Raw genomic sequence first — 15,418 nt, 5'->3', positions numbered from 1 at the left:
CAGATAAATGGATAAAGAAAATGTGGTACATATATACAATGGAATATTACTCAGTCATAAAAAGGAACAAAATTAGGACATTTGTAGAGACATGGATGGACCTAGAGACTGTCATACAGAGTGAAGTAAGTCAGAAAGAAAAACATATCGTATATTAACGGATATACGTGGAATCTAGAAAAATGGTACAAATCAACTGGTTTGCAAGGCAGAAATAGACACAGATGTAGAGAACAAAGATGGACACCAAAAGGGGAAAGTGGGGGGGGGGGGGGGGGCCGGATGAATTGGGAGATTGGGATTGCCATATATACATTAAGAAAAAATATCAAATTGTACACTTTAAATATATGCACTTTATTGTATGTCAATCATATCTCAATAAAAGTTCTTAAAAAAAATACGATTCCAGTGCATGTCCCTACTGGCACCTCAAATCAACATACTCGACACTGAGCTAATCTCTTAATGCATATCCTCCTCCATGGTCCTTTATCTTAATATGTGATAACACCACACAGTAATCCATGCTAAAAACCTGTAAGATTTCCTTGAGTCCTTCCTCTCCCTGATGCCACCATATCTAATCAATTGGTTAGATCTCCTAATTTTACCTCTGGAATATTCCTCTAATTCATCCTTCCTATGCCTATCTAATAACTTCAATTCTTGTTCAGGTTTCAATCGTCTCTTACCTGAACTACTTCAACAGCTTCCCAACTATCTCCCTGCCTCCCATTCTGTCCCCCTCAATTCCACCTCCACTCAGCTCACAGAATAATCTAAAATAAATATATAATCAGAGAGAGGATCAAGATGGCAGAGTAGGAGGATGTGCACTCACTCCCTCTTGCAAGAGCACCGGAATTACAACTAACTGCTGAACAATCATCAACAGAAAGACACTGGAACTCACCAAAAAAAACGATAAAATAGACTTTAAAATAAAATAAATACATAATCATACTACTTTCTTGCTTAACACTTTTTAAATAATGCTCCAATTAAAAAGCTCTGGAGTCAGATCTTTGTACTTTGGAATCCATTCTCCACACTCATTAGACATGGCCTTGAAAAAGTTATGTAACTTCTACGCACCCCCATATTTTCACTCGTGAATATCCCAGGGGATTAAATGAGTTAATAACTATAACGCACTTAATACAGTTCCTGGCATATAGTAAGTGCTTAAAAAATGGTAGTTATTAGTGGTCACCTTAATAACATTGTAATGATCATATTATACTCATTGGGCTGGTATACAAATTCATAGAGCATGCACAGCCCTCCTTGAACTGACTCGTGCTTATCACTCTTGCCTCCTCTCTAAAGATGCCTGCCTCTCACTTTATGCTTCAGCAACATGGAACTTAGTAACCACTTACTATGACACACTTAGCCAACTCTCTGCCCAAAACACATATTCCTTTCACCCCCTGCATAAGTAAAGTCTTTTTCTTTAGGCCTGATGTGGTGTCACCTTCACTAGGAAGCCTTCTCTGAACATCAGAGCTTATTAAGGTGTCTCCTCAGTATTAGATGGACAGATAGATGAAAGGAAGCTCCCTGGGAATCTCCTCCCCAAATGCACCTGAATTAGGTCAAGTCTTACCACAAAGGAGTCATAACTTTCAAATTCAACTTATGTGAATTCAACTCTGTACACAGAAGGGGGAGTTACAAATAGTGAGAGCTCCCCATCACTCCACTCAATGACTATATGCTCCTTGCTATAATCAAGCCTGAAACAGAAGGTACAAGTAATTTCAGAAGTTTTTCAACCACTGACAAGCACAGACAGCGAAAAATTAATTAAGGCTCTAGGGAAACACTGATAACAGAAAGGTAAAGACCTGGTAGAACAGAGTTAACCTGCCTTAGGAGAATTAACCATTAACTCTTCCTTTAAAAACACTCAACAAGTGATTTCCATGTCAAAAGAGTTTAATAACTGCTGAAATAAACAGAACACAATTACTTCAGTAGTTCACAAAGTGTACATTTGTTAAGGTTTAGGTGATGAAACCTTTAATGGAGATGTGACAGAATTAAAGAGAACAAAGAAATCAATGAAAACAATGCAAATGCACACAAGATTATTACTACTACACAGTAGCAAAATAAATATCTGAGAGAACTTTACCAAACCTCCAATTACATAACTGTAAACAGCTTCATAGTGCGGGCTCTTGAGGCAGGCCAGGAAATGCTTAGAAATGGTGGCACTCATGAAGTGAGGTGTTGATAAGCCAAATTAGGGGTGTCAAATAAAACTCCTAGTAAAATTAAATTCTCATAATTCAAATCACCATATGTTGGGGCATGCATGCATTCAGAAAACCATGACATGGCACTTTGTAGGTATTAAAGGATCTCCTATAGAAAATTTCGATCGTACTTGATTTCTACATTCTGCTTGACTTTAGAATACAACCACTAACCCCACTCTATGTGACTCCACTATAGTCTCTTGTGAATGCCACTATCTGTAAGAACAGATAACCCATTCTGCTGGTAACCAAAGCCATGGCGTTCCACTTGAGTCCCCAAGACTTGACTAGTTCCACAGCCAGCATTAAAAACAAAAACACTGGCACCCAGCTTCCCAAGGAGAGGGCTGTCTAGCTCTGGTCCAGTTAGCACAGAAGAGGGGCCTATGAGAAAAAAGCATATGCTGTGAGGAAAGTAGTCAATGCAAGTTCCCTTCGGGGAACGTAAACTTAGCTTTCCTTTAGGAAATTACCCAATATCCCTGCTACTCTTCATCTGATATCATTTCTACTCCTCCTCCACTAGGCCATAAACTCCTTGAGCACAGGGACCAGGTCATAATGTTTAATGGGAAAATGATCAAAACTGTCTCATCCATTTGTTTCACTGGCAAGGCATCACAAAGTATTGCTTCAGGCTAGCACAGATTTTTCTAGAGATTAAAATTATTGAAAATGGGTATGGGCAAATAAAATGTCCACCAAAAAGGGACTTGTTATAAGTCAAAGCCACAATGAGGTATCACCTCACACCGGTCAGAATGGCCATCATCAAAAAATCTAGAAACAATAAATGCTGGAGAGGGTGTAGAGAAAAAGGAACCCTCCTGCACTGCTGGTGGGAATGTAAATTGGCAGAGCCACTATGGAAAACAGTATGGAGGTTCCTTAAAGAAGTAAAAATGGAACTACCATATGACCCAGCAATCCCACTCCTGGGCATATACCCTGAGAAAACCATAATCCAAAAAGAAACATGTACCACCATGTTCACTGCGGCCCTATTTACAACAGCCAGGACATGGAAGCAACCTAAATGCCTATCAACAGATGAATGGATAAAGAAGATGTGGCACATATATACAATGGAATATTACTCGGCCATAAAAAGGAATGAAACTGAGTTATTTGTAGTGAGGTGGATGGACCTAGAGACTGTCATAGAGAGTGAAGTAAGCCAGAAAGAGAAAAACAAATACTGTATACTAACTCATATATATGGAATCTAAAACAAATGGTTCTGATGAACCCAGCGACAGGGCAAGAATAAAGATGGAGATGTAGAGAAGGGACTTGAGGAGACAGGGTGGGTGGGGGCAAAGGGGAAGCTGGGACGAAGTGAGAGAGTAGCGTTGGCATATATACACTACCAAATGTAAAACAGATAGCTAGTGGGAAGTTGCCGCATAACACAGGGAGATCAACTTGATGATGGGTGATGACTTAGAGGGCTGGGACAGAGAGGGTGGGAGGGAGTCTCGGAAGGGAGGGCATATGGGGATATATGCATAAGTACAACTGATTCACTTTGGTGTACAGAAAAAAACTGACACAACAGTGTAAAGCAATTACATTCCAATAAAGGGCTTAAAAAATAAATAAAACTAAGATTTCTTATAATTGGAAAAAAAAAGGGACTTGTTATAGTATATCTGTTAAAAGGCCATTTTTTTAAAAACGTAAAATCATACAAATATAAAACACATCAAAGATTTTATTTAACTCATTAATTAATGAAGCAGCCAGTAATATAATATAATCAGTTCCAAGGAGAAGTCAAAGAACACACATACATATATACAGGCTATCTGGAATGCTGAAACTCCTTTACAAGTAGATGCAAAACTGCTCAATATCCCCAGGACAAATTTCAGTTGCATTTCACTCAACAAAATCCATTTGTGTTTCTATGGACAAGAATCACCTGCAATACTCTCAGTTTTCTACACTCTGCAGAGTTATGAAATAGCTCAAAGACAATGAAATGCACAGATAACCTGGAAGAGTGCACTAGATAGGACAATCAGTAATCTTTTAGCCCACTGCATAGTCTCTCACAATTTTTCCTGACAACATCCATACAATGGAATATTATGCAACTAGCTAAAGAGAATGAGGCAGCCTTTTCATGTACTGACATGGAACAGCCTCCAAGATATAATGAAAAATAATCAAGATGTAGTATAGTAATATGGCAGGTGATATTTATGTTTAAGAATAAACATAAGAAGGGACTTTCCTGGTGGCACAGTGGTTAAGAATCTGCCTGTCAATGCAGGGGACTCAGATTCAATCCCTGGTCAGGGATGATCCCACATGCCACAGAGCAACTAAGCCCATGCACCACAACTACTGAGCCTGTGCTCTAGAGCCCGTACGCCACAACTACTGAGTCCACATGCTGCAACAACTGAAGCCTATGTGCCTAGAACCGGTGCTCTGCAACAAAAGAAGCCACCACAATAAGAAGCCTGTGCACTGCAACGAAGAGTAGCCCCCGCTCACCACAACTAGAGAAACCCCCGGACAGCAACGAAGGCCCAACACAGCCAAAAAAAAGAAAAAAAGAAAAAAAAGAAAAGAAAAAAGAATAAACATAAGAATATGGCATATACACAGAGTATTTCTGACAAGATATACAGGAATGTTAACATTCGGGGGAAGGTGGTGAAGGTTATATGAGAATTACTTTCTGCCTATCTAAAATCAGGTTAAAATTAAAAGAAGAAAAAAGCAAGCAGGTAATTGATACTTGTTGGGGGTAGAGGTGGTGAAGTCAAGATTTGGTTACCATCTAAAGAAATAAAGTCCTAAAATGTAAACCAACTGTGACATGTTTTGGAAAGGTTTCCTGACTAAACCCATTATCTTCTACATACATACACCTTCTAAAGAATAAGCTTTGGAATTAAATGGACTCACTTTAGGACCTATTCACGAAGTTTCTAAAGTACCCAAAGGACTTTAACATAAGTTAATAGACTCATTTGTTACTCCTCATGTAACCCAAAGTCTGTGCCCTATGGAAGCTACAATGTGTGCCTTCAGACACTGGTTAGGCAAGTACTCTCTTCTGAAAGTTTGGAAGGTAAATTAATTTATCTAGAAATGTTTGGTTTTTTTTGAGATTAATTATGAAAACTACTAAATAAGTATAAGTAAAATTATATAAGAATAAATGCATAAAATAGGATAAAAATGAAAAGATTCCAGCTGTATTAGAAATGAAGCTAATGAGACAGATGGCAAAACTTTTAAGAAATCACCAAACAAATCTTAATTTATAAAAACTTGCTTTAGATTTTAAAAACCACTACCTTTTCTCCAAAGCATTCCAGAAAGTACTGTGAATACACAAGTCAGAAAGATTATAGCACATGCTACAACAAAGACAATCAATTTCAGCTGAGGAAATGGCTTCATATGACAAAGGATTTATGGTTGTTTTAAAATATGTCTACAAATTTTTTGACATCCCCCCCAAAAAGGCGGAGCCTAACTGGCTTCCCTTGAGTGTGGGTTGGACTTAGTGACTCATTTATAACTAATAGGATACAGCAGAAGTCGCAGTGTGTGTCATTAGGATAGGATATACTAGGCATTTGGTTTCCTCCTTGCTCTCTCTTGTATCACTTGCTCTGGGTAAAGCCAGCTAACATGTTGTGAGGATACTCAAGCAGCCCTAGAAAGACCTAAGGCTACAGTCATCTTAGAGGCAGATCCACAAGCCCCAGTCAAGCCTTCAGATGACTGCTGCAGGGCTGGTTACAGCCAGACTGCAAGTGAGTCAGACAGAGTCCAGCCAGCTAACCTTCAACTGAATTCCCCACCCAAAGGTATTGTTAGATAAGAAACGTCTGCCATTTTAAGCTGCTAAATTAGCAATAATTTGTTACATAGCAATAGATAACAAATACAGCATTTAATATTTATCCATTTGTATAATCATAATTTTATTTGAAAATTTATTACGAATTAGTGGAAATCAACCATGCTTTGCAAAGATAATGATATTTGATACTTCCAGGAATGTATAAATGGGACCCAAAAGGGATAAATCCAATCAGAATAAGAACATTAAACCAGAAGTAGAATATATAGACAAGTATTTAACTTGTAAATAGATTAAAAAATAAACACTCGAGTGGGTAAAGGGAATAAATGGTGTGGAGAGAAAGAAGATTAGCTGAGAAATCTCAAGAATACACTGTTTGGGGTGAGCAGCAAGATTATTTTTCACAGAGTGATAAAAAAGGAGTTCTGAATTTACTTTAAATGTCATTAGCTTGGAAAAGTACAGTTCTCCCTCTAGAAGACTGCACCTATACATAAAGAATGGAAAATCTGAATGTTTTTGTAAAATAACCTGTCAGCTGACTAAAAAGTTTTGGATCAAATATAGCATGTCTTCACAGGAAAATCAGGAAAATTGGGGCCTTTGTCTACCTCCTTTGCCACTCCATTCCTAACAATATTATCAAATTGTTTTCAATCATTCAGGCAGTTAATTAAATTCTAACTTCTCAAACAACTTTTGCCAAATCAGCAAAAACAAGATTGAATTTCTTCATCTGCACATTTGCATGTTTACACCCATGAAGAGCACTGGCGACCAAGAGTGGGGCTGAAGCACTGTCCCACCTCACTGACCACAAACGCAGGCAAACTGTTGTCCCCATTTTGAAACCTGGTTGCCTTATTAGCAAAATGAGCATAACATCCAATTTACAAGGTTGTTATTATAAAGATTAAATGATTTACAGAAAAGGCCTAGTTGTTAATGATCTTTTAGCTTGTATGTACTACATTTCCCAAACCAAGAAAACAACGACACAGACTGCCAGAATATGTTTTGTATCATGTAAAGATCCAAAGGGCAGCCCAGGAGATTAATGTGGATTTATGACATGTTATAATTTCTGGAAAATTATAATAGCTTATGAATTGAAATTTAAACTGAACACTCAGGTGCTCAATAAGTATTGGAGAACCTGCTCTGTGATCAATATTTATACAGCACTTATATTCTACATAATATTGTAAATATGTTTTTCTCCTCTACCAAATTACATATTCTTTGGTTGCTTTAAAAAATTTCTGTATACATCTATATTTTCTCATGGCCCCTTGCATACATACATAAGGCTGAATGAATTTTAACCTCAAGTCCTTGATGTCTCCTCATATCAGTATATTCTTAAGATTATAAAATTCAGGCATCAGATTGTCCCCTGACAAGGTGTGTGCACGCTCATTCACACAGTATCACACCCCCTAACTAAAGCCAGTGCTGGACACCCAGAACAGTGAGCATTTCTCTACGTGCAGCACTCTGTGCAGTTTCTGGCACATAGTGAATGCTTAATGAATGTTAGCAGAAAGAATGAAGAGAGAACAAGAGCCCAGGAAGCATGGTGAGTAGCTAACTGGTCTAGCTACAATTTAACTCCTGAAATCTCTTTTCAATTTGTTTTTATCTTTGCACAACTATTATTTGATTTCCTTATAGAGCAGAACTCTCATAACTTTCTATCATAGATTAGGACTAACACTTGTGCTATATGAATATATGAGACATGTAATAGCCAAAGTATATCAGCATACGAAAAATAAGTCCTTATTTTCTGGTTCCTCTCCATTCATATTTCTGTGTTTATATCCCATCCTGTTTCCTTCCTTTGAGTTCTGCCCACTTCACCCATCCTACTGTAAACATCCCAGGTACAGGGAGTATATTATTCACTTACCCTATAAATATGCAAAGTGCCTAATACAAGATACAGATTGTAATCCTGACACTTGTTTTTGACAACTGTTTTGCAAATTGGACTCTGACATTAAAAAGGGGGTGGGGGGGATCTAATACAAAGTCGAAAGCACCTAGCTATGCACCAGCTAGTCGAAAGAAATTTTCTATAGTTATTGTTTGTAAAATTAGAAATAGTACCTTCTCTGTGACCCAGCAGAGATATAAGAGGATGAATGAAATCTGTGTGTGAGTACGTGCAATCATGTACAAGGACAGTATTAAGAAGCTTTGAAGGCTCATCCAAACAATGCTATGTGCCAAGCATTATACCAAATTCTGGAGAAAACAGAAATAAGAATGAGATGAGGTTCATGGAACTGGAAGGCAGACTGCTGGATCTAGAGAGTCCGCAGGCTATTTCCTTATCCTTCTCTAAACTCCGGGTTCTCCAACAACCTCAATCTCTGTTAGCTTCTATGCTGGTTCCTCTTCTTTCACTAATCCTCTAAATCAGTGGTTCTCAAAGTGTGGTCCTGGGAATAACAACATCAGCATCACCTGAGAATTTATTCAAAATGCAGATTCAAGAGTCTCACCTAGACCTACTGATTTAGAAACTTTGGGGGCGGGACTCAGAAATCTGTGTTTTACTAAAACCTCCAGGTATTTCTGATGCATGCTCAAGTTTGAGAAACCATCTAAGTTTGATTTAAGTGTTGATTTCTAAAAGTTCTACTCCTTGCCCTTTCCAGTTCTTTCAGCTTTTCTGGGTAGGAATATCTTCTTCACTACATCTGCAACTGTAACTATTACTACTACTAATAGCAACAGTTGTCATTTATTAAGCATTTATCAGCTAGGAATTGTGCTGCTGTGCACATACCATCTTAATCTCCACAATTCTTTAAAATATTATTAACCCCAATTTTCAGAAGAAACTTAGGTTTAGAGATGCTAAATAACTTGTCCCAAGGTTACCCAACCCAACCAATAGCGGCATAACAGAATTTGACTTCAGGTTTTCCTAACTTCAAATCCACAGCATTAACTACTATAATAAGTCCCAGAATGGTACTACTTCCATAGCCTGTCAGGTACATTATAATTATTCCTAAACTGTCTCATAAACTCTGGAGTAGAATTTCCAGTTACCTAATGGACCTCTCTAAACTTCACACAAGGGCCTTAAAATTAACATGCCATCATTTCTTCCCTCCACTGTAAATCTGTTCCTCGTCCTGTTTTCTAATTTAATGTCCTCATAATCACCAGTTACTTGACTTCTCACTCTCTCTCACCTCCAGCTGTTCATAACATTTAGAGATTTTAACATCTAAAATATCTTTACAAGCCATCCACTGCCACTGCCCCTCTTCAGGGTTCCAGCATCTCTCATCTACACCCTAACTGGTCTCCCTGCCTCTCCACTGTAATGCAATTCTGCATATGAACTGCCAGTTAACTTTCTGATCCGACTATTCTACCTTCCAAGGTTCTCTATCACCAACATGGGGGTAGTGCTGGAAAGAGGGAGACTAGGCTTTTTAGAATGAAAGACCCCCTCATAATTTGGCTCCAACCATAACTTTCCTGTCTCATGACTTCTGCCATACAAGAAGCCTACAAAAATAACTCAAGGTTTTCCCATTCAATTTTAATCTTTGGCAATTTTGCTTATGCTCTCTCCTCTGCCTGGAATGACTGTATTCCCTTTTCCATGTGGCAAAATACTACTTAACCTTCAGGGCTAAGTTCCACCGTCTTCTCTTTAAAGTTTTCCCTGATTCTATCAATTTATTTCCCCTGCCAAAGTGATCTATTCCTTCAGCATTTTTTTCATTCCAAAAGTGGTGAACTCTTATTATAACATATCATGACTAATGTTTGTCTCCTCTGATGAGCACTTGGTATCTCAGGTATACTGTGTTTTATTTTTTTGTCTTCCCAGCACCCAACACAGTGCCTAACCATAAGCAGCACCCAATAAATATTTGCTGAGTTGTTAAATAATTCAACATTTGGTGTTGCAACATTACACAGGTTAGCATTTCAAGTTCAGGTTTACACAACACTCAAAAGAAAGCTCACATAACAACAAAAGATAAAGACTAAAGGTTCAATATTTAGCAGCAGCATCTTTAATTTTCTCAAATCTTTTTGTCAATATTTTTGAGTAATTTTCTTCAAATAGACTCCTTTCCCAGCTGACATTATTTGTATTTTTTACACGATCAGCAGTAACTACAAACCTCACAGACCACTATAAGAGATAATCCCAAGCAAAACTGTGTCACTGACAGTAGCTGGATAATTGCTTTGGGTACATCATTTCAGTAAATTTCCAATGCAACGGCCAAAGCACATTAGACACATTTTAGAAATGAGGACAGGCACTGCTGACTAAATGCATAAGATACACGCACATTAATGAGGCATTTATTCAAATTAGTACTGAAATCAGAGGTATACAACAACCTGATTCTGGCTCAACTATAATATCTTTTCATTTTAAGTAAGGCTAACACTTATTTTTGTCTAAGACTCTACTCTGAGTAACACAATTCCCAACCCTCCCAACAAGCAGGCTCTATCTTGTTATCAGTGGGATGCTGATAAGCCTGCCTTAGTCTTAAAACTTTTCCTCCACAACCTACCAATACTAAACATTGTTTCTCCAATTTTCCCCTATCAGAGACCTTGTGCTCCACTCATGGGGCAGGTAAGTCGCCTCAATATATCCCCCAATGACCAAATTCACGCTATTTTCTCACCATATGACTTTTCTCTAACAGAAATTTTATACTCCTTTCAAAGACGAGATCAAATCTTCCCTCAGAGTTCACTAACTCAGCCCATAGCCTTGTCTTTTCTAAATTTCTACTGCACTTAAAGTACTGCACCTCACATAACACTCGTTTACATACTACCTCATTTGATTTCATAATTATTTTATATAATATGCTTTATTTCCCTAGCTAGACTGCTCTTAAAGGAAAAAAGCCAGGTCTTTCATGTCATTTGTAATTCCATAATCCTCCTCCCACATGTAGCATACAGAGGGGGCACATGTATTAACTACTTGAAGGACTGAGCTAAATGCTTTCTATACACTAATACATGACTTATCCACAGTGACATATATAATAAATATCTACTGCATGCCTACTCTGTGGCAGGCACTTCTGTAGGTGCTAGAGATAGGCCCTGAAGAAAACAAACGTGATTCCTGTCCTAAAAGCTATTATTGTCCAGAGGGCAAGAGATGTTGAATTCCCAGTAATCTTAAATGCTATAGAGCTAGGTTATCACTGGTTCCAAGAGGTAAGAACCTCAAGCAACATTCTTTACAAATCCTCAGTTATGACACTGAATCACAATTTTAGAGCTCAATGAAAAGTTACAAGTTATTTTCTTCAATTTTCTTGCACAAATTATGATTAAATTTCAGTACAGCCTACCTTTTAACTGTTTCTAGGCACTGCCTTCATCTACAGTCAGAAAAAACTCACTTCTTCCCTACTTCCAATATTCCTTTCTCGCGAGCATGGTCACTACAACCACCACACACCTACCCACGAGGGAGTCCAGTGCAATGAGAAGAAAGCACTGAGCTCATGATCAGCTGCACCCAATCAGGCTTGTCCGACCATCAACATTTTCCAGCCCACACGCTGAACAGAATCTGTATTTTCTGCCTAGTAAAAGCAAGCCGGCACTACTTTTTTTTAAAGCTCTTTTTGGAATATAATTGCTTTACATTCTTGTACAAACTTTTGAGGTACACCAAAGTGAATCAGCTGTATTTATACATATATCCCCATGTCCCCTCCCTCCCACGACTCCCTCCCACCCTCCCTGTCCTGGCCCTCTAAGGCATAACCCATCAGCCTGCACTACTTTTAAGGAAGTAAACACCGGTGCCTCCACACTTCCTTGGCCCTAATAATGACAGAAGCACAACATGGTTTAAGGAAATAAAACTGCTGATCTGAGTCTATGAGGAAGAAGTGAGGATGGCTATCCGCCCCTTGGCCTCAAAACCTGTAGCAACAATGTGATAAGAGGCTTAGTGCCGACAAAGTTTTGTGCTTGCGTGAAGCACGTGCACACACACACGAAGCTGGAAATACCAGGCAACAGGTTGCCCGCCCCCTCGGTACGCTGACAGATCGCCTTCCCCAGGTCGTGGGTGTGTCTGACGCCGCACGCAGGCACTGATTCACAACTCTCTCCATAACAACAGGCTCCTCCTCGGAGCCCGGCCAGGGCAGGGGCGCTGAGGGCCCCAGCAATGCCAAACTTTCCGAACCCCAGCCACGGCGTCCGCCGTTCCGCGTCGTCTCGGTCTCGCGCAGCCTCGTCTCAGGCAGGATGCGAGGCTGCTCTGGGAACCGGGCTTCTCGGGATTCCGACTCCTCTGCCTGGGAACCTGCCACAGCCACCCCGAGGCCCCCAGACGCCTCCGTCCCACGACGCCTTCCGTGACCAGAGAGCCTTCGCCGGCGCCCAGAAACTGACCCTCGCCAGCCCCCGTCCCCGCTCCTTCCCCGCTCCCGGAGAAACTGGCTGAGGAGCGCGGAGGGGCGCGCGTCCCCGCGCCCCGGGCCCGCGCAGCAGGTGCGGCCAAGCCCCACCTCCCCGACGAGGCCGCGGCTACTCACCCCCACGATGTTCCTCTGCGACCTCACCGCCCTCACAGACGCCTCTTCCGCCGGCTCCGCACCCTCCTCGTAGCCACCGCCCCCTCGGCCGCTGCCGTAGCCGCCGTCCTCGCCGCCGCCGCGGCGCGCGTCCGCCCTCACGCACACCGCCGTGGCCGCGCACGCGCCTCTGCGCGCTGGCGTCACTTAGCAACCGATCGGCGGCGGCCCGGCGGCCTCCGCGGGTTTAGGGCCGGGAGATCCAGTCCCGCGGGTTTTGCGGCTTTCCCCCACCCGCCCGATTCGCTGCCCTCCCAAGCAGGGGGCCCCAGGGCGTGGCTGCCCTGCCGGCACCTAGCTCCGGGTAAGTCACGTCACTGTATGGCGTCACCGATCGCGTCACTGCAAACGGGAAGGTCCCCGCCGTGATCGCCAGGGCCCCTGTGGTGGAGACAGCTGTGGCCTAGTCCAGACTGGCGCGGACCCCATCGGCTACATCTGCGACGTGCAGGAAGGTTCTCCAAGGACTGGGACCAGAAGGGGCTGAGTGTGCGGGTAATATGGAAGACTGCTGAATGACACTAATTAACTCAACAGCAGCGTGTGATGGACGGGGCCTTGAATTCCTGTTTCCTCATTTTATAAATGAGGATAACAGTACCCATCCTGCTTACGCTGGAGAACTGTACGGCTAAAAGAAAATAGTGTATGCAAAGGTGCTTTTTAAAGTATAAAGCTCACTAGACTTTAAAAGATCTTTATTGTAAGACAAGGCAGTCGAGTAAGAGTAGTTAAGAGCATGGACTTTAGAGTCAGGGAACCCCAGGTTCAAGTCTGATCATGGATGTTGGACTGTCAATTCTGCTTGACCCTTGGGCAAACTGGAGGTCAGGGGTGTGGGGATTTGGAGAGCGTGACTGGAAAGGACATAATTCCAGCCAAAGGAAGCTTGATGAGTAAAGGTATGGAAGTGAAAATAGGAAGAACAAAACCTGAGGCAGGGAGATCAGTTATGAGGCCATTGCTGTACTCTAGATAAGAAGTGATCAGAGTCTTAACCAAAGATTTGGCAATGGGAATGCAGAGGAAGGGGCAGAAGTGAGCACTGTTAAGGTGATAGATCCACCACTGATCATTCAACATTACTTCTAGGTAGCTTTGTTGTGATTTAAATGAATGTTTATGTACAACTACTTGTGAACTTAAGTGCACCGTTTAATTGGAAAAATGGACACAAGTAAAAATTGAATGCAAGAGTAATTTATTTACTTCTCGACCAGATCCAGATGGAAACATTTATTTGCTTTACATGTCATGCTCTCTTCCATTTGCTCTTCTAATCCTCATACATTATCTCATTTAATTTCACAAACCTCAGTTTATTGTATCAATAACTGATATTCTATCTCTGTTTTTGCAGGTGGGGATACAAAGTTTAAGTAATTGTGCCAAGGTCATACTAACAGCAGTTAAGTATCTCTCTTTAGGAAACACTCCCTCCAGCCCTTATTTGGTTTAAGTGCCCTTCCTCTGTACTATGACATCATGTGCACACCTTTATTATAGCGTTTACTATAGGTCAGGTACTGTTTTAGGTATGTTCTGGGCATTAACTCATTTAAGCTTCATAATAGATAGCCCTTTGAGGTACATAATATCATTAATCACAGTGCTTTATGATTTAGGAAAATAAGGCAAAGAACGGTTAAGTAATTTACTCAAGGTCACACAATTAATAGTGATGGAGCCAGGATTCAAACCCAGGTAGTTAGGGTCTAGAGCCCATGCTCTTAACCCCCAGGCTGCTGCCTTCATACCAGGCACCTTCTGCTAACATTGAGGGATTCTATACGACATAGTTTACAGAACTCTACACTGCAGTAATTATTGGGTTATTTTCTGTGATATCGCTTTGTATTATTTATTAAATGAACACAAGAGAATTTTTCTCTCTCAGCCAAATGCCCTGAAACACTTGACTACCCTTGAGTAACTGATATGTTTTCTCCTTATAGGTGATGTGACATATAACTGGCTGTTTTCTCCTTTCACTCTGACTGCCAAGAAGCTCTGAGAAATCTGTGGCTCTGCATTAGTAACTGGAAGGACCCTTAGCCTGCATATCTGTATTCTGTTGGTTTGAAATTTTTCAAAATAAAAAGCTGGAGGAAAATAGTCCAAATTCTTCTTTATTTTCTAAATCATTGATATTATACATTATTTTATAATTGGAAAAAGTAATTTCTTTCTTTAAAAAGAAGGTTGCAGCTTTGCATGATTTCTCAGGCTTTGACTCTGTGGACAAGAACTAGTTTCAGGTTAAGTTCCTTGGTTCAATATAGAATCTTATAGAAACCAGGACTTCTGTTACCTTGAAAGTCCAGATCAATAGAATTGGCATTCAGACAGATCAGAAAATATTTCAAGTCACATAAAACAGGCAAGTTGTGGCCTTCCTTATTTTTAAACTGTGTCTAAATAATTTGAAACCACTTTTGGATTATTTGAACATATGCTGCCTTGCTTTAGAAATAAGAATGTCAATCATCTTCCTTAATACTGATGATATTTTATTATAATTTAATGTACAGTTGATTCTGTGGTTTAGCATTTGTCAGAAATGAAGATCACCGGTTCTAAAACTAAAATTATTATTTTGGTACATGTCCTGAAATTTAACTGGCTTAGATCCAGCAACTCAATACCAGACTGATTTCTTAAGTGTATGTTTTATAAGAAATTCTTCCAGGTAGATTTAC

The 15,418-nt window shown here is 40.3% G+C and overlaps 2 protein-coding genes across 3 annotated transcripts in view; one reads left to right on the top strand and one right to left on the bottom strand.

Annotated features, from left to right (window-relative positions):
- The window catches only part of BTBD9 (BTB domain containing 9), a 404,849-nt gene extending 392,048 nt beyond the window's left edge, over positions 1-12,801 (bottom strand). For both annotated transcript variants that reach the window (XM_057698346.1, XM_057698348.1), the window contains exon 1: positions 12,681-12,801. The gene's annotated coding sequence lies outside the window, so the exon portion shown is untranslated. The remainder of the gene's footprint in view (positions 1-12,680) is intronic.
- Positions 10,730-15,418, top strand: LOC130830884 (ESX-1 secretion-associated protein EspI-like). The gene is made up of 5 exons (XM_057698189.1): positions 10,730-10,738; positions 12,263-12,500; positions 12,547-13,023; positions 14,080-14,128; positions 14,675-15,418. Exons 1-4 carry the CDS (start codon positions 10,730-10,732, stop codon positions 14,100-14,102), a joined length of 747 nt encoding a protein of 248 aa, XP_057554172.1. The 3' UTR covers positions 14,103-14,128; positions 14,675-15,418.

The sequence above is a fragment of the Hippopotamus amphibius genome, chromosome 11 (assembly GCF_030028045.1).
Source record: "Hippopotamus amphibius kiboko isolate mHipAmp2 chromosome 11, mHipAmp2.hap2, whole genome shotgun sequence".
Classification (NCBI taxonomy): Eukaryota; Metazoa; Chordata; class Mammalia; order Artiodactyla; family Hippopotamidae; genus Hippopotamus; species Hippopotamus amphibius.
Note: the sequence above shows the minus strand (reverse complement) of the source record. Positions and strands in the feature narration are given on the sequence as shown.